Source organism: Odontesthes bonariensis, chromosome 2 (assembly GCF_027942865.1).
Source record: "Odontesthes bonariensis isolate fOdoBon6 chromosome 2, fOdoBon6.hap1, whole genome shotgun sequence".
Lineage (NCBI taxonomy): Eukaryota > Metazoa > Chordata > Actinopteri > Atheriniformes > Atherinopsidae > Odontesthes > Odontesthes bonariensis.
Genome location: NC_134507.1, coordinates 7,539,875 through 7,565,007, shown reverse-complemented (window position 1 = coordinate 7,565,007; position 25,133 = coordinate 7,539,875). Strand labels below are relative to the sequence as shown.

Here is a 25,133-nt window from a genome sequence, read left to right as displayed (position 1 = left end):
GTAAGCCTTCTTACAGCAATCATAACTCTATTAGCTGAAGAAAAAAAAAAAGGAAAAAGCATCTCCTCCTCTTCAGATTTTCCAGCCTGTGGTCTGAATCTCATCATGGGCTCCTTTTCAGAACAGGCTCACAAACATCATGATTGATTCAGCCACTATCCTCCAGGATCTCTCAATGCCTGCCTGAGCTGAAGATTAATTTCCTTTTCCTCATCTTAATTTTTACTCATCGCCTCTCCATAAAAAGGCTAAATGTCAAGCATGCCTGACTCCTTCTAGTGACACGTCTATTCCAGCAGATAATTACCATAAGGAAATTGATGCTTTAGTGTGCAGAGTGGAATTCAATTTACTCTGACATCCTCGCAGCATAATGCATTCCTAAAGAAAGAGAATTTTTCGGTTTGCAGTTGACTTTTTAGATAAATTGGACTATTTAATGTGATTATCAGTCTTGAACGTCTTTGACTTATTAAGGTGTTGAAACCAATTAAGGGATACATGCTGCTCATGCTTCCAAATGTGAAACAGTGAATACTGCTTAAAGATCCATGAAATAAGAACCATCCTGAGCCTTTTGTTCGCTAGTCAACCGGCTACGCTACCTGATGATGTTTTGAAACTTGCAAGGTACTGATATTAATTACAGTAACATGGCTTGCTTGATGTTGTGGATTAACCTGGAGGAGCAGAGGTTTATGTGCAGTTTGACTTGTCCCTACATGTGATGTACTTTTAAATGAAGCAGGATAACTATCTAACGCAGGCATGGGCATATCCACATATTCTTGAATATTTAATACATTTTGCAGAGATCTAAAGTTAACATGGTGACTAGAAACTTAGTCACATTTCAGTGCCAGCAGTCCCTCAGAAGTCACCTGTCATGCAGCTTTCTCACACCTACACGTGTCAGAAAACTGACCCCGCAGACGAAATAGCGCAGACCATGAGGCTTTGAGGAAGTCGGTTGCTGCAATCCATATTATGGCCCTGAAGACACAGCAGGCCACAGCTCCTGCCCAGAGTTCCTCCTTTTGCAACCAACTGCCTGAATGTTGTGCTTCTTAGGAGATAAGGGCAGCCTCCCACCAAAGGTGACTCAGCAATCCAGTGCACACAGCCTCTCCTGAGATAAGAGCGCTCTTTTGGGCCACATGACAGTGGAATACTGGGAAGAAAAAAACAAAAAAAAAGAGTCACAAATAGAGAAAACAGAGGAGTATAACTGCCTCTTGTTTGTAAAATATATAAACTTAATAAGCGGAAAGCTTCAGGCTGGAATATAGTATTTCATAAAGAAATTGTATCACAAATGTTAAATCCAACCGATTTTCATGTAAACTAAGAATTACTGACCCCCCCTTATTTGTATCATTAATCGCTAGGTACAGTCAACTGGATTTTCTTTTCATCGAAAACCACATTTCAGTAAATAAATGCATATCTGCGTGATGATCTTCTGCAGGACTGATACAGGAACTGTGGATGCAATCAGCATTGCAAAACAGACAAATGATGAGCAAAATGTCAAGGAAAAGAAGCAACTATATAGTTTTCACAAAGAATTATGTGGTAAGACAAGAGGATCTGACACTAAAAGAGACCAGGAGAAAGAGTAATGTCCAACACTAAAATGAGAATAAAAAAACAACACTCATTAAGTGGGAAAGAAAACACTTGAGTTAATTTCATGGACTACTTCAGCCCCAGAACAGGTGACAGAAGGGGAGCTGTCCAATATGCAACCCCCCCCCCCCCCCCCCCATCAGCTTCCTCGGCGTGAAAGAAATAAATAAACAATGAATGGTCCACTCTCCTCGCTCGCCTCATCCCATCTCATGCATGGCTGCCAGTAATGGTCTACTGGGTGTCAGCTTTTATTGGCACGGCACAAAGCAAGTGCCAAGGGTTCGGTGGCTCGACTCCCCGCCGCAGACGGCTGGATAAAAGCGAGCAAAATGCCTCAGCCGAGCTCACAGACATAGACATGTTGGGCTGGAACGAGGAAGTGCAGTGGAGAGGGGAGGGACTCAGGGCGCAGCTCCATGGGGCCGCCGCGGCGCTGCGACCTTCTGCACATGGAGCCGGGGAGAGTTGGAAGAACTTCATACTGCAAACTCAAGGAATAGCAGGTAAAGTGACTTCCACCGCGCTTTCTCAGCTTGGCACTAACCTCACAGGCTGTTAGGTGAAGACCCTGAGAGGGAGCTCGTTGGCTCTCAAAATCTCTTTTAGGAAACATTTGCACCTGATTGGAAAGGAGTCTCCTAAGAGTTTCGGTGCAGGTGCGCCGCGGCGTCAGATCCCGTTTTGTGCGGCTCATTTTCAGCCGTTAGGAGCGCGCATAGCGGACTGACGCACAAGACAAGATTTGAAAATCGAATTTAGGGGAAAACTGTTCATTTGTCCGGGGTTTTCTTTTTACTTCTACAGGCAGTTATTTAAAGGAAGTAGTGGAAATGCTCCCCATTTTCCATGTGCCTTTTATCTCTTGGGAACATGTCAATGAATTGTGTTGGCAACAAATCAGTTAGATGTCTATATAAAACAAATATACAGATCTCGCGTTCGAGGTCAGCTTTTAGTCTAATTACGCTTTTTGCATCTTTTTTAAAGCCTTTAATAGTTTTTACCCTCCTGCTGTAGCACCTGTTGCAACAGATGTGCGCCCGCTGTAAACTTCAGATTGTCCCGCTGGAGCTGAAGTTTGACTCAGTATTCGTAAAAAAAAAGAAGAAAAAAAATACTTTTTTTAATTTATTTATGAATTTGAGACATTAAAAAATTTCGGGGGACCAAAAACCAAACCGTGTGTCAAATACTTCAGCGCCGCTTAAACAGGAAATCAGCACGCGCCGACCTGCGCTTCTGCCTAAAAACGCTTCACATAAAGTAACAATCGATAAATGTGATTATTTCTGGCAGATCGAACTTTGTGTTCACCTGTTGTAAATCGAGCCATAGTTTCTGTTTGTTACTGTGACTGAAGGAAAGGGGAGTGGGGGTTGTAGGCAGGACTGATGAAACTTTTGGAACTTCTGAGTTCATCAGAAAGTTTTTCTTTTTTCTTTTTAATCAACGCCCAGACAAAAAAAAAAAGACTCGGCGTTATTCGATCGAGGAAATTAACGCGTTTTTTCGTCTTAAAACGGCACCGACAAAAACCTAAAAGTTTCTGCTTGTAGCAGCTGAGTTGAATATGTTTAACACTTCCCTTGTTTTTTTTTTGGTGAAACTTTAAAACGGTTCGATCCGTTATCCTGACAGTGAGATGTAAAGACAGCTGAAGTCTTAAAACTTTGTTTTTTTTGCAGAGGGCTTTTTAAGCATTTAGAAAGAAAGAAAGAAATGATCCAGAGTTTATGACAATCAGAGGAAGTGAATTACATTTACATTGAATGGATTTTCACTCAGAATAGACGCCATTCGCCAAATGTAACACACTTCGAAAACAAAGTGGAAAAATGATAAAAAAAATTTTTTAAAAGTTTGATTTCTGGTTCGAACTTAGAAAAAGAAACCACTGTACCTGCATACAAAAAACTACTTTTTTTCATAGCTCATTTGGATAGAGAAGTGCTGAAAGTGCCTCAAATCTGTCTGCAGATACACCATCTTTCTTGTCAGTAGAAACAGAAGTGTGTGTGTGTGTGTGTGTGTGTGTGTGTGTGTGTGTGTGTGTGTGTTGGGGGAAGGAGTGGGGGTGGGGTAGAGGAAGACAGACAGTTATTAAAATGATTGTACTGTCTGAATAGCGGAGTAGTGAAGTGTGTCAGATGCAAATTAAGGAAACTTCTCCTCAGTGCACCTTTACCAACCCCCCCAACCCCCCCCCCCCCCCCTTCCTCGATAGGCTCCCAGAAACACATCTGCTAATACTATCTACCCACTTTCACCCATACATTTCATGAATTACTGATGAGAATCTCCATGTGCATATGAACAAAGGTGACCATGCACCACATTTGCTTGGCAGTGTAGCGTAATCTCTCTTCCTAACAATTTGATAAGAGATCGCCCACAGCTTCATTGCTTCTCAACCTGCAACCCCCCCCCTCGGGAGAGAGAAAATTATTGATTCGGATATTGTCATTATTCGTCACCGAGTTTGCTGAGAAGGCGCCAAAAAGGTGGAAACTTTTAGTGGAGTGTGTGAGTGCCGACGGTTAGATTATGGCTCATATTGTGAGGGCCTGGTGTCAGTGTCACACAAGCGCTACCGCGTGATGAAGCGGCTATTTTGTATTCTAAGGCTTTAAAATTGTCTCGTTTGAGCCACAAATCTAGTTGCAGTGATTATGAACGTATACAAAGACGCTCAGTCTTAAATTTTTGCTCTACAAAGTTCAACGTTTCGAGGTTACATTAAACATCGGAAAAGTGCCTAGAGTAAGAAAGTTCTTTCCATATCGTCTCCCCCTTTTTCTTAAATGTTGCTTCTTGTATTTGCCATTAAAATCAGGCCTATATGACATTTATTCATCAACGCACACACACACACACACACACACACACACACACACGCACACACACACCAGTGTTTAAGCTTTCTCCTGAGTATCCAGACTTTGCTGGCGTGGTCCTCAGTATCTGTTAACGGTTTCGTTGTTTCTCATCTCCACCCTGCTGCCTGGCTTTGCACCTCGCTACGAGCAGACGCCTCAAACCCTCCCCCCCCCCAGTGCACCACCACCATCCACCAAAACGCACACACACAAACACACAGGAGGAAGACCGAGAATTCTGTCAACCCACAAGCCTCTTCCTGCATCTCCCCACTTGACGTACTCAAAACTGTTCCAGTCCCCCAGCGCTCTGTGTCAGAAGTCTAATCTTTGACTACTACTTCACCGGCTGAAAGATTCCACCTGCCCCCACTTTACTTTGTAAACTCATGCACATTAACACTCGTACACCAACGCACACTCACACAATTTCAGTTTGTTATGAGTACATTTGTTTTCTAAGTAGCTATGACTGGCTGGTTAAAGGAAAATGTTAGAAATGGTGCTACATCTGATATTATTAGAAAGTATATTAGAAAGTGGAACAGGAAAATTCCAGTTGGAACTATCACATAATGCTTCAGGTTCGGTGTTGAAAAAGTTGAGGTTGGCCTACAACTAAAACAGTACGAGAGTAAGTATTTAGAACACGAGAAGAATGTTTGTGACGTGTAGAAAATAAACTCGGTTTGAAAATAGTAACACTTTGTGCTATTTCCTGAATATTCTACGTTCACCTTACTTTCCACATGCCTACGCAAGTGGGCTGTGGCTGAATGTAGGAACTCTTTTTTTTTCTTTAGAATCTCTATCGAACCCCCCCCCCCCCCCAAACCACCAACTCATCCGTGTTTCCCTCGCACCATCTGCCCCCATAAAAGGGCACATGAGAATATACCTCCCTCTGCCCCCAAACTCCAGATGCTGAGGAACGCTGCAGCAGAGTGACACGCAACACTCCGGTGTTGTGCTGAACAAATCATCTGCACCAGTGATCTTTGCCCTCCCTCCTCTTCCTTCTCTCACACTTGCATCCTGGGCGTCTGTGGGCCGTCGAGCTCCTGACTTGACTCCGCAGAATATTGCGCGTTGCGACAGAGCGGCCCAGTCGCTTCCCACTATTTGTTCCAAATGTGTGGAGCCATCTGTCAGTAAAACAGGAAGGCCTAGGTTCCCCTTCTCCCTTGGGCTCGTTTCGCTATTTTCGGGAGCTTCACTTCTCCCTGTGTGGCTGCTGGACTGGGCAGCGGCCCCACCGTGGGCTTCTTGAAGTGGCGGAGCTGGGGCTGAGGCTGTCGGGCCCATCTGCTGCAGGCTTGAGGGCCATCCATTATTAATGGGGCCACGAGCATTGGTGACTCCTCAGATATTCAGCCCTGGCCAGAGGCTCGCTTCTGGACTGCAGGGCCTCGTCTTGAGAAAAAAAAAAAAAAAAAAAAGTAAATAAAGGGAACTTCTCTGTTCTTCGGCCTGCTTTTCTGTCCCTTTTCTTTTTATGCACCTTCCTGTTGCGTTTGCTCCTCTGATGGCCTTTTTGCTGCTATCTCTGCCTCGACATCTCACTGACTTTCTCTCCTCGTCCTCCCTCTCCCTTTGTTTCTGATCTCGGCGCGTGCACGTGCGCGCGTGTGTGCGCTCAGGCCGTGGGCTCAGCGATGCATGCTCAGTAAATTAGAGAGAACACGAGCGTCGATCAGCTGGGCGCGGCGAACACCCGCATCCACGCTGACCCCGGGGCCAGTTAATTTTCTGCTTAATTTTGCGGCAGTCAGTTTGCATTTTTGGATGATTACGTGGCAGGAAATTAACAATAAATAACAAATGTGGTCTGAAAGCCCATTCCCAGCAACCCCGCTCTCGCGGCGGGTCCCATCAGCGCGAGCCAGGGCGCTCTCCTAGCTCAGTCTCTCTGTCAGACTTGTAATGAAAATGTCTGTAATTCTTTGTAATGTAATGTGGGGGACAGCGGTGTGACTGCGGCTGTGACAAGAGTTATCTCACTGAGGTGATGGAGTCACGCAGAGAAGTACACCCTTTACTCCACTCAAGCTTTTTATAATGCTGTTTCCTCTGCCTGCACTTGATTAAACTTATACGCATCTACATCTCGATCTCTCTCTCCCATTAGAGTACTTGCACCGCATGGAGACAGAGGAGGCCCAGGAAATGGCCCAGATGCCAGGTAAAAGCTTACCTCCTGCATGATTGAGCCGCAGAGTGCACAAAGTAGATACAATAGGTTCAGAAAACAGGCTCTTGCAGAGGCAATTTTGCTTCCCCTGAATGAGTCGTGTCGAGGGGTTACCTGGTGACTGACGGGTGTTTGGTTTTGCGTGTCCCCCCCCCCCAGCCAGGGACAGCCCCCCTGCCAACGAAGCGTCCGAGGAGGCAGAGGAGCCCATGGCCGTCCCCGAGGACCTGTCAGCCAGCTCCGCCCACCAGCAGAACAACCGGGGGGACAAAGGTACGAGGCAGCTTCTCAACAAACGCGCCCACAGCCGGACAGATCATCACTGATGCTCATTTAAATCACAAGTAAATTTGATATGAGTGTGTCATTGCTACATTAAGTTGAGTTCATCCCATGAAGTGGCAATCAGAAGAAGCCAAAAAACAACTTCAGGGCCTTCCCCCAACAGTAATGTATTCATTCCCAAAGCATCCAAATCAGAGTAAAACGGTTACACGAAAATGTCAGGATCAGAAGCATGACATATATACACTAAAAATGTTTTTATAACTTAATCTCATGCACATCCAGTGGGAGATATTTGCTGTTCCAAATCTCTTGGAAAACTTATTTTAAAGCTGCACAGAGACACATTTAGGTCATTGGCATGAAAGGTAAAAAAAAAAAAAATGCCTTTGATCCATTGCATGTCATTAATAAACCAAATCTTAAGGAATAGCTAATGTGGCCTTGATTTGAGTTTGTGAACAGCAAGCCAGGGAATATGATGGTGAAAATAAGGATGAAGAAAACTCGGGTGACTCACATGAACGACATTTATTTTTTTGTCAAATCTTCTAACTTGGGTGGTTTGTGAAAGAGCAGGAAACATTAATTGGTCATTAAGGCTGATTTTTCTTCTTCTTTTTGAAACGACAGAAGAAGAGAAGAACCCGGAGTTGTCTTACAGTTTTTGTTTTTGCTTAAAAGTAGTGCTGGGCGCAAAGGGAAATTTTCCGGTTAAGATGCAAAAAGATTGTGTTCATCATGACCAGCAAAAAAAGAAAAAAAAAAAAAAAGCCACAAGACTTAATTGTGACCATCCTATCAGCGTTATCAGGGTAGATAACGGCAAAGATTAGCAGCGCAGAGTCAAAAATAAGATGCGAGAGGAAACTGAAATAGGATGTGTAAGAGTTTCCTAAGAAGAACTTGCCATCAGACAGTTTCAACACTCCTGGAGATAAAGAGCTCAGGAACAGGGCCAAGCTCAGCGAGATCAGCACATCACTACACCACATAGGTCACACACCTGCACGTACACACACATGCTTACTCACAGAGGCTCTCTCTTTGTCTTTGCTGCTGTTGAGCTGACAGGAAGGGAAGTCAGCACAGGCAGGAATATCTTAAATCTTCTCAACAAAAAGCCACAATGGCATCAGAACTATTGAATTACGATTGTTCATGTAAGGGAGCGTCTGTAATACCTTGTCTTATCCGAGTGTTTACATCATCAGTCTATAAAAAAGAAAAAGAAAGTTATTACAAATGACAAACAGTCGGTAAGCGGATTATTATCAAAATGTTTGACTTTAATTAACCATCTATGAAAAGAGTAAAGAGGACGCATCTGGTACGATATTTGAGTTTCAGTTCATTCCCTCCACATAAGTTGTGTCTTGTGTGTGTCTGTGCAGGGACAGAGAGAAAGAAGGGAAGTGCAAGTATCTGGTACATCTATGCATCGCTGCTTCTGTGATAAAAGCCAGAAAGAGTTATAATTAACACCCAGGATCATGTGCTGCTCAGTTCTCTTGAGTAAAAAAAAAAAAAAAAAAGGACAAAATAACATGGGGACTATATGTGGGACACGGGACCTCAAAGTATCGAAAGCTCAAAACCTCAAAACCCAGGTTGCTTCCTGTTGCAAATAAGACTTCGCGGCCTGGAATCATCATCGTCGTTGCACGTTCACAATACTACAGTCTACACAAAGATGACTGCGAACAGAAGTGAGCTTTAAAGGTCACAGTGAAGCCTCTTTTGTCGGCCCTCCGGTGAACTGCAACCCGGGGACATAAACAAAACTTCATCGCAATGTGCGGCTCAAAGAGAAAATAAGCACGGGGACATGCTCAGTTAAAGTCACAAGTAAGATGTGAGATGACCTTCCCAGTAAAATGATTTCTCTTTCACTTTCACTGAGTCAAATGGAGCCTTTGCTCTTTCAGAGACATGAGACTGAGAGGGAGACTGAGCTGTCTAGTTCCTGAAAACGTGGCTTTTTCTTCTTTTGTGTGAGGGGAAAAGTAGGCTGTATTTAGTGTTCCTGCAAGTTGGGTTAAATGTGTTGCTGGCGTGGTTTGACACATGTGGTTCCACTACCTTGCACACTCGGTTATTTTCAGGCTGTGAGAGCGGCACAAGGCAGTAACAGGAACTTCCAGCAGGCTCCCGCCGTCCTCACATAGCAGAACTAACGCATTCGCTATGCTGCTCCCAGCTACCGTTGATCCCTCTCAGTATACCAATGTTTATTTCTTCTCTTTATGCCAGGCTAATGCTCAAACTTTTCTTTTCTTTGTCACTTTTTCTGTAGCATTTGTCATTTCTCTCTGCAGCAGCATGGGTCATCCCTTTGTCTGTAATCTGAAGGTTAGATCTACATACATCAGGTTATGACCATTTTATTGACCATCTTTTGTTTGTCTACAATGTGATCTGACACTTGCTTCCCAAAATGAACAAATCAGGATGTGTGATCATGCAAACACAATTATAAAGTAAAAGCATTCTTCCTAGTCCCAGTTTAGTCACCACTTCCCCATATCCATGAGACCCAGGTGGCAGTCCAACGTTCACAGTTCCCTTCTGTTAGCTCCAGCTGATAACTTAACAGCCTTGCTGGTACTTCAAATGGCAACAGATGATTATTTAATATATTTAGTATTCATTAATCAACGTTTTGAGGCTGTTTCACTCATTCACATTCCTTAGAGTATATTCTTAAGTGTTAAAATTTAGTTATACCATGATCAGATCTCAGTTTCAGTGGGCAGAAAAAATCTGTTGGCTGTAGTCTAATTAAAGTTTTTTTTTGTATTTACATAATTGTCCACTGTTCTTTGATATTAAACACTTTGTTTGTCCATAAATTGTGACAGTTCTATGGCCAAAATACATGTATTATATTTGAGGGGTTAGAGTGATGCAGCCGCATATGGAGTTTTGCTTCCGAGCTCTGTAAATTAAACAAATCTGATCACCTCAAAACATCATCATTAAAGTTCTTATCCCTGACTGAAAAACGTCATGTGCAACGCACAGTCTTCATTCTAGAAAAGATTTATGCCTCTGCAAGTTGTAGGCTAATTCTCCTTTATCTGACTGTGCTTAACAAAATTTCCCAAAACACCAAAACAAAACAAAAACCTAACTTGGGAACTATAGCTTAAGTAGCACAATGAAAAAGAAACCAAACTGTTGTCTCACATTGAGCCACTTCAAAACCCTCTTGTTGAGGGTGTGTTCAAACTAGTGACCTAGATAACCGAGAAAATTACATTTTTAGCTGTCATGGATTAGAACTGAAATAGTTAAAGTAATAGATGCATTATAATAATAACATTTGGCAAAGTAAACTAAGTAAAACTAACAGAATGCTCTGGAGAATGGTTACAGTAGAGGGAAATAGTCACGACTAGGCAAAAGTAATAAATAAAAGGATGAAATAGTCTACTATGCCTAGCCAAAAGTAGCAAACAAAATGAGTGAATAAATTAGTTAGCTAACAGAAGGATAATTATAATAATACATACATATTGTTGAAATAGCAATGAATAAGTGGTTTATTAGCCAACACTGACCAAAAGAAACAGACAAACGTTTAAAATAGTTAGCTAAAGCTAATAGTTACATGGTAAGCCAACATTAGCCAAACAGAACATATAAGTAGCTACATTAGCTAACTAAAAGTAAAGATTGAATGGCCAGGTGACATTGGCCAAAAGTAACAGAAAAATAGACACATTAGCTAACTAAAAGTCGTGGTGAAAAGGCAAGGTACCATTAATCAAATGTAACGGATAAATGGTTAAAGTAGCTAGGAAAAGGGAATGATTAAATATTTGGGTAATGATTAAATTAGCAGTGTTGGGTAAGTTACTTTAAAAATGTAATCCGTTACAGTTACAAGTTACCTTGTTTAAAATGTAATAGTAGTGTAACTTTTTGGATTACTTAAAAAAAGTAATGTAACTAATTACTTTTGGATTACTTTTGGATTACTTTTACCTATTTATGGTATAGGATAATCTGTATATTATCTGTATGATTCCATCTGTATTTATCACATTTATTTATACCATGATATTTTTCTTTTCATTGTACTGCCATAACTACATTATACATTCTCTGCACATACATGCATTTCTCTAGGTAATTGATCTATTCTGCACATATCTATTAACCATCTTTCCTTACACTAGCTGTAAATAACTGCATTTTATCTCTAAATACTGCATGCTATACAATCTGCACGCGTTACACTTGATAAGATGCCAAACTGCATTTCATTAATACATGTGCAATGACAATGAAGTGCTCTACTTTAGTAATAAATAAGCAAAGTAAGACTTTTACATCACATTTTATTTTTCTTTGCACACCCTTGCTTGTGTGTGTGCGCCAGTACTTCCGGTGAAAACTTCCGGTGATTTGACAGCTAGCGCGTCAGGTTAGGGCCAGTGGCCGTAAACAAAGGTTAACTTATAGCCGAGAAGAAAGATGATAATATAACGTTGCTAAAAAGACTAGCTTTCTTCAGTAGCCTAATGCTTACCGATTTAGCAAGCCTAGCAGCCTCGTTGCTAATGCTAGCCGCCGTAATGTTAGCAACCATACCCGACGTCAAGGAGTTAGCTGAGCAGGGGCAAGAGTATGGGGCTGGCAGAGTTAACTTCATAATGGGTGAGTGCAGGTTTCATTCACTTGTTTTCATTCTTTCACAGGATTGATTCACTTCATTGGTTTATCCGATTGCTGGCCGCCGAGCCATTATGTGTCTGGGTTTGTGTAGGTTACTGATCATGGTTGTTAGCTCGATAGTCAGGTTGTGTGATGTGTGTGTGAGTGTGTATTTTTTCTATGGGTACATGCCATTGACTGTATGAGCGGTCTGTGCTCGTTTTTTTATTTTTATTTAATTAGATTGGAGATACTAATTAATACTGAGGGGGGGCTGGTCCCGGGGAAAATTGCCAGGGCCGATTTTTTTTTCCCCAGTCCGACCCTGCCGCTCTGTACTTCTGTCACTACAACCTCGCACAAATTGTAATCCTGTTAAGTAACCCCCATTCTCACTGAATGTAACTGTAATCTGAGTACATCGTTTTTGCTTGTACTGTAACGGATTACAGTTACTTTTATTTTGTATCCTTTTACCGTAACGCCGTTACATGTAATCCGTTACTCCCCAACCCTGTAAATTAGCTAGATACATTAATGGCTAGTAAGTGGAAATAGTTTGAAGTATTAATGAGTAGTGAGAACAATATTTAGAAAAACGTAATAAAGCTACTAACATTGTAAGGTAAACAAGGAGGAACCTGTTAAAAGAGTTTATTAAAGCCAGTTATTGATTATAGCTCTTAAAATGTGACTGTATTGATGATAACAGTTATATTTAGAAAGAAAAATGAAATGAAAATAAATTAATTATGCACATTTGATAATATAAGGATTTTGTTACAGATGACATGTACTGAAGGGAGATTGGTCTTTTTGTTGCTACACTATTACAGTGGTTGCAGGGCTCTTTTTATCACCACTATTTTGAACATGCTTAATTTCCCAAAAGAAGAAAAGACACAAAACACACACCAAGCAAAGATGAATTTGATTCACAAATGTACATCGTGTGAATTCTTTTGGTCACAAATATAGCTTAGTGAAATTCTGATTTTGTTGCAGCCTCTGGAGACAAACAGTTAAATAGTGGATGTTGAACGCATTGGTCTTAAGTTGTATCTCATTATGTCAGCAAAATCAACTTGATAGTAAAACTAAAAAAATAGTAGTGACTAGAGATTTGTGTTCATGTAGTTAAAACCCTTTTTATATACTGTCATTTCGTGAAATAAGACTTTTTAAATGCATGTTTAGTATGTAGAGGACCTGATTCCTAAACTGTTCTGTAGCATAATTTGTCTTCAGTTTTGCACCTTAAGCAGCTTTTTTTTTGTCTAGAAAGTGAAGCAGTTTGCAAAAAAAAGAAAGATGAAAACCAACAGTCATAAAGAGAAGCAATTTGTTTGAATAACAAAAGAAAAATATTTTGTATGGAGATACAAAGTATGATCTTAATTTGATTGAAAAAGTAATCAGTGTCTTGTGATCCTTTATATTTCACTTCATCTCCTGCCATTTGTGGGAAACATTTTAACATTTTGCTCCCTCAGTGACTCTGTGACAAAAAAAAAAAAAAGAAAGAAAAAAAACTGTTTCAGTTACATACAGTTTTACAATTCCTATCCCGTGCTTCCCTTTCTGTCACTTCTCCATAATTCTTGGTATTTCAGTTAGACAGGCCCTCTTTCTGAAGCTTCCCCTTTTCCATAGATTCCTATATTTCATGATTTCCACTTCTTCCTCTTCAGTTGTACAAACAGGGGTAAAGGCATGGGGAAATAAGGTTGCCATTGAGACGTGCAAACCACAGGTTGGTAGCTACGGGACTTGCACGATTTGTCAGTTCTCTTAAATATTTCTAAAGGTTTTCTGGAGGGTAAAGCAGGAGCTGGCAGTTAATTGCACGGGGCTGTTCTGTTTTCTGATCACAGTGGGAACACCACACATCAAAAAGAGATTACAGTTTCTTCTTTTTTTTTCTTTTTTTTTTGTATTAGTTCCACAAATAATAATTGGCTTTCAGCTTTCATGCAACAATTTCCTTCTGAGCTTGAAATGCTGGAAATGTCAAAAAATTAGATTAAAGGCTTGTGTAAATGAGTAAGATTGTGAAAAGGCCATATGGGAGTCTGTGTGTTTGTCTTTGCTCATCGCACTCTGTTGCTCTGATAGATACCTAGTCCCTAGTTTCGCACTGCTTCCTGTGTCTCTGTTTCCTGTTTATCTTGCTGTCATTTGTGTCACCAGAGTGTGATGGTGTGAGATGATCGGCATGTTTCTTCATCTCATCACTGAAATCCTCAAACAGCAGACGTGCCGTCCACCTGTGTGTCTTTATGAAATAAAGAAAAGAAAGAAAAGAAAAAGAAAAAAAGGCAAAATTATTATTTTTTTTAATTTATTTTTATTTTTTTAATTGGCTGATCTCAGCTGATGATTTTTGAGTTTTTCCAGCCAATTTGACTAAATTTGCCTGCCAGTAGGGGGAAGTTTTTAAAAGTTTTATGCATCATCATAACACATGAAAATGTCACAATGTGCATTACAGGACATTTGTCATCACAAAGCCATTGTGGCCCTAGTACTGTTTTATTCCAAAACTGGGTCTATTCCAGCAGAATAAACAGGGAATGAACAGAGCTACCACAACACAATGAATACATTCAGATGAGGCCGGGCCATATTTGATCATAATGGCAAATTAAGATGCCGAGTTTTATAGTTGCAACCTTAGAGCTCGACTCAACTGCAGAGGTAACGCAGGAAATGCCTCATCAGAACAGACAGCTTGGTGTAATTGAGTAAAATTAAATAATTAATGTAGGTAAATTGAATAAGAATTCATAAAATATAGAACAAGACAAAATTATTATAGACTAATCAGAAGAAACAGAAATTGTTTACAAAATGTATAAAATCAAAACATTTATATATTTATTATGGGAGCAATATTAAGTAAACGTGAAAGTGACTAAATACACTTTTAGAAATTTTTTTTATTTAATTCAGGGCAGGCAGTCAAAAATGTTCTGTAAAAGGCTACAATAGACTTGTTAGGATAAAGAACTCTCTCTGTTATCATGTCACAGTATCGATATCTCACTAATAAATTGCCCAATTTAGAGTTTTACATGATGACAGAACCATGCTCGTATTCTAAACCGTGGCCCCCCCACCCTTGCCCTCTTTTCCAGCCTGTAATATTAAAGTTGAGGCTCGCAGTGATGAGGAGAATGGGCTGGCCTGTGACATGAATGGCGTGGATGAGGAGGAGTGCGCGGAAGACTTGCGCGTGGTCGATGCCTCGGGGGCCAAGGTGAACGGCTCACAGCTGAGCCCCGAAGCCAAGGCCTTCTCCTCGGCTGGTGGTATCCGGCTGCCCAACGGGAAGCTCAAGTGCGATATCTGTGGGATAGTTTGCATTGGCCCCAATGTGTTGATGGTGCACAAGCGAAGCCACACTGGTAAGCCGTCTGCAATACTTCATGCCCTTCCTTTACACCCATGTTCACTGTCAGTGTGAGAGGGATAGTAAAGTGTGTGCTGTGGCCTCTCCTCTTGTTTGAAGCATTTCTTCAGACTTATAAAGGCAAAAATATTACATCTTTTATGAACACAACCAATAACACACTAGCTTAATGTCCTCTTCAATTTTTGTGAAATAAACCTCTTGTGTTTTTTGTCTTCCTTATTCTCACTTCTGCTTGCGCTGTTGTATAGACTCTCCTGCCGTGCATGAAATAAACTCTTAAGCCTCACCTTTAGCGTTCATTAATTTGCGCTTCTGAATTTCTCTAATTACAAACAGCAGTTACTGAGCAGTTATTGTGCGATAAAGTTGCAGAAACAAACTCTGTCCAAAAAAACCCACACCAGTTAAGAAGCTGGAAATCTGCTTCAGTTTAATGGAATCGCTACAAAGTGACAATTATCTGACTATTAAAAGTTTTTCAAAATTCAAAATTGATATTCTATTGTGACGGAGCCAAAACCAGTGGTGGGGAACATTTGTAAAAAGGCACTTAACTATCGAGCTTTAGAAACTAATGAAACTCAAAATGGTTGAAAGGAACACTAGACTAATGTAAATGCAAAAGAAAGTACAATAAAAGATATAATGAAGTGCCTCCCATTTAAATAGAGAAATATTCTGAGGTGAGTCTTTGCTCCTGAAATGCATTTTTAATGAATTTCCCTTTTTATATATTTTTGCTGCTTCACTGGTGACTCTTATTTTATGGGGGGCCTTTGAAAAAAAAAACCAAACAAACAAAAAAAAAACATTAAAACGTTCTCACAGAATGCCACAACACTCGGAGACGCTGGATATTGGTTTATTCCAGAAGCGCTGATCAGGAAGACTGGCTCTCAACACAAAGTGTTTCCTTCGCTTTATTCAAATGAGGCTGAATTTGCATTGTGATGTGGCGCTCTTATTTTAGAGACGAAGAAGAGGAAAAAATGAGATTTTCAGATCAAATTGACCTAGGCAATGGTGCATTACGGAACTGGCAGTCTGATTCTGAAAGGCTCTTGTTCGATCAAAGCGCCAGAAGTCGATGGGGCAGGGGGAGCATGGAGAGATGGAGTGTCAGTCTGCTGTGAAAGCCTCCACAGCGGCTGCTGGATCGCTCTCTGCCCTGGAGACGCTCCATCATCCAGCTTGTTCTGGCTCTCGGCAGGCTTGTAGAGCAATGACCCCTCAATACCGCCTCAGCCAGCTCTGCATCCACAGATAAAAGACAAAGACTTTTGTGCTTGTATTGTTGTCAGCGGAGGGATTAAAACTGATTAGCAAAATTTTTTTAAAAAGACACAAAAATCCAACTCATTGTTTAGAAACATAAAAACACGTAAAACTGGGTGCCAGTAATTGACACATTTAATTTTTTTTTCTGTGTGCTTTACTGCCTCTTTGGATTCATATGTGTCTGTTTTGTGTTTGTTCTTGTTCTGCAGGAGAACGTCCGTTCCAGTGCAGCCAGTGTGGTGCCTCTTTTACCCAGAAGGGCAACCTGCTGCGCCACATAAAGCTCCATTCAGGAGAGAAACCCTTCAAGTGTCACCTGTGCAGCTACGCCTGTCGCAGGAGGGATGCCCTCACTGGCCATCTACGCACCCACTCGGGTGAGCATGCAGCAGACACCCACGCCGAAAACTCCTGCACTCAAGGCTGGCAAGAAGTCTTTACAAAATGCATGACAGGTTTTGCACTGCACACAGTGAGACCTCAGTGCTATGGAAGGGGAAGTTGACAGCGTATAGATATGGTGTCACTTTTTTTTTTTTTTTTGCAAATGCTTTGCAGAAGTATGTGTTTATGAAATTTGGGTGTAAACAGTAAGCTTGCTCTCAGTAGTTCTTAGAACAGAGAAAGGATAACCTGCAAGTCAGGTGTCTGTTTAAACTCTACATATTTGACCCCATAAACAAAAATTAATTTAAGAAAGTGTATTATTATCATTATCTGTGCAATGATCATTAAGTAGGTGCATGTTTTACGTCACCCTATACAGGCGTGTGTAGGCATGTGCTTCTGAGATTAATTAAATCAAAACAAAGGCTGTGCTTAAGCTGCCAAAGGGAGTGAGATTTTCTTTATCATATTTAGTACAGGAATAATGTAATTACATTGATACTAATAAGCCCTATTATCTAATAGGAAAAATATTTGTTGGTTAAATGAGTTAGTTCTGGATCTTAAATTTTGATTTTCTGTGGGCACCATATGCCTGTCAGTCACGACAACATCTCTGGCATGTTCTGAAAACGAACAGCCTACCAGAGTTTAGAGTCTAAAACTGGTGCTGCAGTTGAACTTCTTTGGTTTTCATGTTTGGTCATTTTCTCCATAGTCCCAGAAGAAGTGTGTGAACAAGAACCAAACTGGTTTTAGTTGAAAAATAGTATCAGCACTCCTCCTTTCCCTAAAAAAAACAACAAAAAAATCCCAAACAAAACTCTGTGTGAAAAGAAAGTAGAGGAACAGATCCAACCATGACTAAGTTTTTGTTGTAGAAATGTAAATTCCCAAAAAGTTCCTTTTCAGATTCTCACAACATTCAAAGAACTACAGTATTTTGCAAAAAGTCCTGAACCACTCCTCATTCCTTAATCTACCGCCAGAAAAAAGGGAAATAAGTGCAGTAGTTCATCAAAATATATCAAAAACAATATTGAAACGGTCTGTAAGTCAAAAACAGAATTCCTGCAATTCTTATGAAACTGAAAGTCAAAATCAACAATTGGTATGAGCACCTTTATTCTTCAATATACAGCCTGAACCCTCTTAGACAAGCTTTCTTATAATTTTGCGAAGTAGGAATAGTAGGAATAGTTCTCCAGGCTTCTTGAAGGACACTCCAAAGGAATCACTCTAACGTCTTTGGATGTTGGCTGCCTTTTGTTTCATTCTTTCTCAAGATGATCCCACACTGGTCCAGGCTCTGGGAAGGATTCATCACTCCATAATACATGTTGCCACTTATTTTCAGTCAAGTTCTTGTGTCATTTGGCATATCTCAGCCGTTTCTCCCGCATATCTCAGCCGCCCTCCTATGGAGACCATTTCTGATGAGGCTTCAGTGAACAGTAGATGGATCAACTGAAGGCCAGATGCCACTCTCAGTTTTTTCTCTATTTCTTAAGGTCATATATGCCAAGTCGTCCGCTAATAGCTCTCCTGGAATCACCTTGTTGGTGTAAAAATTCTATAGTATATATATAATATACTGTGCTATCTTTGGCATCTGGATGTATCAAATTCCAACAAATTATTTGTATTTGTGACAGGCAGCGGATACAAAGTAGCAGATACAATTTAAATCAGTTTCTTTGTTTTTTATTATATCTAGACATAAAACTGGTTCATCCTTTGACACAGGTCCCAATGTGACCCTTTAATGATAATATCTAGTGCTCCAAGCACTTTGGTGTTGTTTCAGTCATGGACCTTCCGATTTTTGTGACCTGGTATGAGCTGCGCAAGGCATCTGTCTCACCCATTAAAACCCAATTTGCTTGTGCAATGACCAACACAGCGAGCATTCATCCATCCATTGTCTTCCACTTATCTGAGGTGGGGTCGCAGAGGCAACAAGTTCAGGAAAGAAACCCAGACATCCTTCTCCCCAGCGACACTCTCCAGCTCATTCTGGGGGATCCCAAGGCATGCCCTGGCCAGAAGGGATATTCAATCCCTCCAGCTGGATCCTCCCATTATGTTGTTTCTGAAACCCCTCCAAATGGAGGCGACCAGGAGGAGCCATCCTAACCAGATGCCTGAACCACCTCATCCGACTCCTTTTGATGCAGAGGAGCAGTGGCTCTACTCTGAGTTGCCTTCAGATGGCTGAGCTCCTCACCCTATCTCTAAGGCTGAGCCCAGCCACCCTCCAAACGAAACCCTTTTCAGCTGCTTGTATCTGTGAAGGTTGGAACAAAGATGTTCCAGTAAACCGAAAGCTTTGCCTTTCAGCTCAGCTCCCTCTTTACCACAATGGATAGCCCCAATCTGTCCATCCAACCAACAATGCTGCAGTCCTTTTAGCCACTTGGTACCTACCAGCTGCTTCAGGTGACCCCTGGGACAACCAAGCCCGAAAGCAAGCTGAAGATCATGTGGACAGGGGCCTCCACCAGATGTTCTCAGTTCCCGCTCACTACCCGTTTAGTCTTACCAAAACTGTCCAGTAGTCTTCCTCGTCAATAATTCAACTCACCACCAGGTTGTAATTGGTTGACAGCTCTGCTCCTCTCTTTACCCGAGTGTCCAAGACATACGGCCGTAGGTCAGATGACACAACTGCAAAGTTCTTTTATCAACCTTTAAGGTGGCCTGGTACACTTATGACCTTACGCTCAAACATGGTGTTCGTAATGGACAATCCATGACTAGCACAGAAGTCCAAAAACAAAACACCACTCAGGTTCGGATCAGGGAGGCCGTTCCTCCCAATCATGCCTCTCCGGGTCACTCCATTATTGCTGACATTTAAGTCCCCCAGAAGAAAAATGGAATCCAGAGGTGGCACTGCCTCAAGGACATTACCCAGACATTCCAAGAAGGCTGGGTAATCTGAACTGCTTTTGGGTAATCCTGCAACTTGCAGCCACAGTGAGGTGACCCTTTTGCTCACCGAGGGCTTTGCCGGGGGCTTGTAAGTATCCCCGTTACCACCTGACGCCTCTCCCTCTGGGAAACTCCAGAGTATAAGAGTCCAGCCCCTCTCCAGGAGTTTAGTTCCAGAGCCCACGCCGTGTGGAGGTGAGTCTAGCTATTTGTAGTTGATACCTCACACCTGCTCAGACTCTCTTCCCACCAGCAAAGTGACGTTCCATGTCGCTGGGGATCAGCACACCAAGGCCCCGCCTACGACTGCTGCCCATCTTGCAATGCACCCGACCACGAATTTCCTCCGCGTGTCTGGTGGGCCCATGTGGAAGTGGTTTCCTGTTGCTTTTTTGGGCTGAGCCTGGCTGAGCCTGGCCGAGCCTTGGCTCCACGAGCTCGCTGACTAGCCCCCCCCTCCCATGGGTGCCATGGTTTCCCTTTTCTCAACTGGTGCTGCCCCATCGAGGTCTTTGAATCGCTTTTAGTCTGACACCTCTCCTGAGGCAAATTTGCCATGGGAGACCCTACCGGGGGTGATATACTCAAACCCCTCCATCATATTAAGGTGGCAATTCTACGATGGGGAACACAGGGAGAATAGTCACATAATCAAACTTTTCTTCGTGTTCAGTCAAAAATGCTACTGGTTCTTGCTATTATATGAATTATTGCATAGAGTAAAATTCTGCACTGTTCACACCGATGGAATGTTCTCTTTGTTTTGCAGTTGGGAAACCTCACAAGTGCGCATACTGCGGGCGGAGTTATAAGCAGCGCAGCTCTCTTGAGGAGCACAAGGAGCGATGTCACAACTACCTTCAGTGCATGGGATTGCAAAACAGCATCTACACAGGTTGGTGCTTCATGAGACACTTTCACCCAAATACAATGTTCTGCCTTACCCTGAGTGCAGGACTCTATGCAAACAACAGCGGTGTACCATGCAGACAGTAGGCACCTATCCACAGAACTATAAAAAAAATACATATATTGTGTTAGTCTGACCAAAACTGGACTTTTAAAATGATTGTAAACACGTTAATTTGAACAAAATTGTATGAAATTGAGCTTCTCAAAGTTGACTAATACGCCCAGATAATATGGTTCGGGATCAAATCCCAATGCATGATACCCTTAACTGGACTCAAATGGACATAGGTGCCCTGTACATGCTTCAATGTTCCATTATTTTGTAAACAGTAAAGTTAAAGTGTGTTTTAATACAGTCAAGTTTAAAACCATCAATGCCATTCAGGTAACCTAAAAACAACTTCTGGCAGTCATTTCTGCCCACAGTCCAGTGTCACACACACTTCCGTTAATAACTCAACTCTGCTTCCATTACTATAAACTGTTACAATGACGGTGGTCCAATTAAATGACCCAGTCGAGCTGTAACCGTAGCTCGTCTCACTTGTGCATTTGACCGTGCTGAGTGTTGCTGCCATCAAGATAAGAGCTTATTAGGTGTCCAAAACAACATCTGCAGAGATAATTAAGTCAGTTAATTTATCCATGTGATCATAAATGGAAATACATCATGTACAGAGTTATGTTAACCTCCACTTTCAATGCTTAAAACGTATTTATCATCTACTGAGAGCATGAACAAATAATATATTTATAGCCAAAAAGTTTCATGTGTCATAACAAATCACAACAAATGTGATCTCAAGGCACTTCAAAGATACTATCCATTAGCACATGTTGCAAGGCGAAAGCTCATCACCTTAAACGGGAACAATTTAAATTACTCTGATGCTAAAATCTACTTCTCTGTCTTGCTTTCCAGTAGTAAAGGAAGAAAGCAACCAGAATGAGCAGAGGGAAGACTTAAGCCAGACGGGAGCTGACAGAGCCTTGGTGCTAGACAGACTAGCTAATAATGTAGCTAAACGTAAGAGCACTATGCCACAGAAGTTTGTGGGTAAGGGCTGAAATCTGCTTCCTTTGTGTGAATAAAATGTTACTACTCTTGCTGAATAAAACTGTAACTCCTACACGTAAGAAAGCTGCATATAGGTGAAGCTGTGGAGCTGCAATGTGCTTTGTGTTCATTATGGATTTCCCGGCGCAGTGCATGCAGTGCAACCTGATCAGAGGCTGTGCCGTACATTTGTTTGATCATTACATATTCATTGTAACTAATATTTTTAATATACATTAACCTATTGATTTTAATGACTAATGAAGGAGGAAAATAGAATATTGACAGACAAAAGGAAATGCTGGTATCAAACTAGAAAAACCAATAAGGGACCATGAAACCACATTACTAACAACTGATTTATTTTGAACTCAGTTAGAAACAAGCAGACTCCATATAGAGGGCGAGGTGACAGGAAGTAGATGAAAGTTTAGATATGTCAACAAAGTATACCTTCACATAGTCCTCTGCCTGTCCTTTACCCATCAGGAGACAAACGTCTGTCAGACCTCGCTTACGACGGAGGAGGTGAGCTGATTCAACCCCACGTCATGGACCAGGCGATCAACAGCGCCATCAGCTACTTAGGAGCCGAGTCGCTCCGGCCTCTGGTCCAGACCTCCCCTGCCTCCTCCTCTGATGTGGCTCTTAGTGCCATGTACCCCCTCCACAAGCCGTTGTCAGAGGGCCATGTGGGGGCAAACTTGTCAGCCAAAGACAGTGCTGCTGAGAATCTGCTGCTGCTCTCCAACTCCAAGTCTGCTTCCAGCGAGAAAGACGGCTCGCCCAGCCACAGCGGCCAGGACTCCACGGACACCGAGAGCAACAACGAGGATCGCCCAGGCGGAGCCGCCACCGGTCTCATCTACCTGACCAACCATATCACCTCAGGGGTGAGGAATGGCGGGCTGCCCCTGGTGAAGGAGGAGCAACAGAGGCAGTACGATGCCATCCGGGCCAGCATGGAGATGGCCTCTGAGGGCGTCAAGGTGGTGACAGCAGATGGGGAGCAGGTGAGGGCATACCGGTGCGAACACTGCCGGGTGCTCTTCCTGGACCACGTCATGTATACCATTCACATGGGCTGCCATGGCTTCAGAGACCCCTTCGAGTGCAACCTCTGCGGTCACCGGAGTCAAGATCGATACGAGTTCTCCTCCCACATAACTCGAGGAGAGCATCGCTACTGAGCCCCTTCGACCAGAGAACACACATGCAGACAAACAGTATGGAAGACATGCCACACACAGACATGCATCTGCAACGAATGCATAGAAATCCATTGTGTAAAATACATTCTTTATGTCAGTACGTTGTGTTTTTATACAATGTATGCATGTTTGTTGACCACACATAGATGTATACAACTATCAAAAAAACATTTACTTTAATTTCTGATCAAGTGTGAGAGGGGCATATAAGCTCACCACCTTTTTGAAAGGAAAAAAAAATGTTGAAAACAATATAGCAGAGTATATGTGCACCTGTCTGGGCTCTAAATCACATATTTAATTGCCGAAAAAAATACATCATGTGCAGATGTTTCCTTTTGGAAAGACATTTTTTTTTCAAAATCTAAAAACAGATCAGATCCAACGCAAATTGAGCATCAGAGAAAGTAACTCTGCAAATGTTTTCAGTGCAGGCAAACCCATTGTAACACTTGTATTAAATACAGTCTGTAAAATCTGAACAATCAGTGTAGATAAAACCACACCTCTTTGCAAAGTTTTAACCTGTTATCTTTGTGTTTGTGATAACCTACATATTATTTATAGAACATTTACACGCCTGTCTGTTTTTGTATTTATTACAGTGTTCAATATTTGTCTTGTAGAATAGTAAAAGCCGCATCTTTTTCTGTTCAGCTTTCCAATTTACGTGTGAGGGAATCCGTTATTGCTGCTGGAGGTTGTTTTTAGTGTTATCAAAAGAAATGTTATCCAGGGCTTTGTATTTTATTCATGATATCTAAGAATGGTGGTTACCCCGTGAAGAAAAACGAAGTTACCTTCATTTGAATGGAGCTCTATGCTTTCAAATTATAAATAAAGGATATTTTATATATGCACATAAAGTGGGGAAGTGTTTTGTTTTTGAAACAATGATCATCATGGAAGAATTGATAACTAAATGAGGTTCATTTGCACCTGCAATCAGAGCTGTGGCAGTTTAGGATAATCCATATCTATTCAGTATGTACCTGAATATTTTTTTGGTCAATGCGTGTGTTTTTAAGACCTGTCAAAGGAAATTGAATAGTCCACATTAAAATGTTTAAAAGTAAAAGTAAGTTAGGGATAGGCTTGGGGAAAAGAGTCTTTACTTTCAAACTTTCTGAAATAATTACGCCTAAGTGTCATTCAAAACGCTGCTCAGTCAGACCTGTCAAGTAAGAGCCAGATGAGATTCAATGACTGACGACTGCAAAAAAAAAAAAAAAACTATGAACAAATTGCAGGAAAATTAACAGATAAAGTCAACACAGGCTGAACAATTATAATGGCTCCAAAGTGTAGTCAGGATTTTGCAATTCCATAAACACTAATTAAATTAAAGAAGGATCTTTACTTCAGTGTTATGTGCAAAACTTTTTCTTCATCTTATCTATGAACCTCATTTCCAGAATGTCAGGAAATGTTATAAAATGCAATAAAAACTTTAATCTGTCATTGGTTAATTGTTTGAAACGTTATTTAACAAGTACAAATACGAACTGATTTCCAGTGTATTCACTGACCAACTTCAGTGTCTAAAAATGATTTAATTTAAACAAATTAAACCAACAAATTTAAAATTTGATGCAAGCAACGCACGCACACACGCACACACACACACACACACGCACACACACACACACACACACACACACACACACGTTGGGAGAGAGGTAAAGAAAAACATAAAAGAAAATCATTCCGGAACATTCTATAACCAGCAGATGAATTGGTGAGAGGTAAGGGTGCCAGGATTGAGTATAAAAGGAGTATCCAGTAGGGGTTTAGTCTTTCCAATCAAGATTTTTTTTCTTGTGGCTTACCACTTTGTGCCAAACTCAGAACATGAACAGAAAGTACCAGATATTGCGGCGGTCGGTGGCGTAGTGGGTTAAGCGGCCGCCCCATGTACAGAGGCTATAGTCCTCGATGCAGCGGGCCCTGATTCGGCTCCCGCACCGGGCGGTCCTTTGCTGCGTGTCTTCCCCATTTCTCTGCCCCCTGCTTCCTGTCTCTCTCACACTGTCCTATCATTAAGGGCATAAAAAGCCCAAAAAAATACTTAAAAAAAAAAAAAAAAAAGAAAGTACCAGATATTTCTCAATGCTAGTTTACAAAGAACATATGTCTTTCAACACCTCCAGTGCTTAAAACCGTAAAAAGATTCAGGGAATCTGGGGAAATCTCAGTGGGTAAAGGCCACATGCGTCACCGCATGTGAAATCGTTGTGCAACCACATGGGCAGTACTCAACGTTACCTTGGAAAACCATTGTCATCTCAGCTGG

At 41.6% G+C, this 25,133-nt stretch overlaps 1 protein-coding gene across 6 annotated transcripts; it reads left to right on the top strand.

The window, feature by feature from the left end:
* The first annotated feature begins 1,986 nt into the window (after positions 1 to 1,986).
* Positions 1,987 to 24,485, top strand: ikzf1 (IKAROS family zinc finger 1 (Ikaros)). Of its 6 annotated transcripts, none has more exons than XM_075475046.1 (8): positions 1,987 to 2,135; positions 6,637 to 6,690; positions 6,859 to 6,972; positions 14,784 to 15,053; positions 16,549 to 16,716; positions 20,430 to 20,555; positions 21,498 to 21,629; positions 22,119 to 24,485. In XM_075475046.1, exons 1-8 carry the CDS (start codon positions 1,991 to 1,993, stop codon positions 22,817 to 22,819), a joined length of 1,710 nt encoding a protein of 569 aa, XP_075331161.1. In that variant the 5' UTR covers positions 1,987 to 1,990; the 3' UTR covers positions 22,820 to 24,485. The 6 variants fall into 6 exon arrangements, with proteins under 6 accessions (XP_075331161.1, XP_075331179.1, XP_075331152.1 ...); XM_075475064.1 differs by having other exon boundaries at positions 21,495 to 21,599; XM_075475037.1 differs by having other exon boundaries at positions 21,495 to 21,629.
* The last annotated feature ends 648 nt before the right edge of the window (positions 24,486 to 25,133 follow it).

What these genes read in the sequence shown, in the direction of transcription:
- ikzf1 (XM_075475037.1), top strand. Translation starts at nt 1,991, where the DNA reads ATGTTGGGCTGGAACGAGGAAGTGCAGTGGAGAGGGGAGGGACTCAGG. An exon ending in GCACAAGCGAAGCCACACTG is followed by an intron (nt 15,054 to 16,548) that starts GTAAGCCGTCTG and finishes CTTGTTCTGCAG; the next exon opens with GAGAACGTCCGTTCCAGTGC. An exon ending in GCAAAACAGCATCTACACAG is followed by an intron (nt 20,556 to 21,494) that starts GTTGGTGCTTCA and finishes CTTGCTTTCCAG; the next exon opens with TAGTAAAGGAAGAAAGCAAC.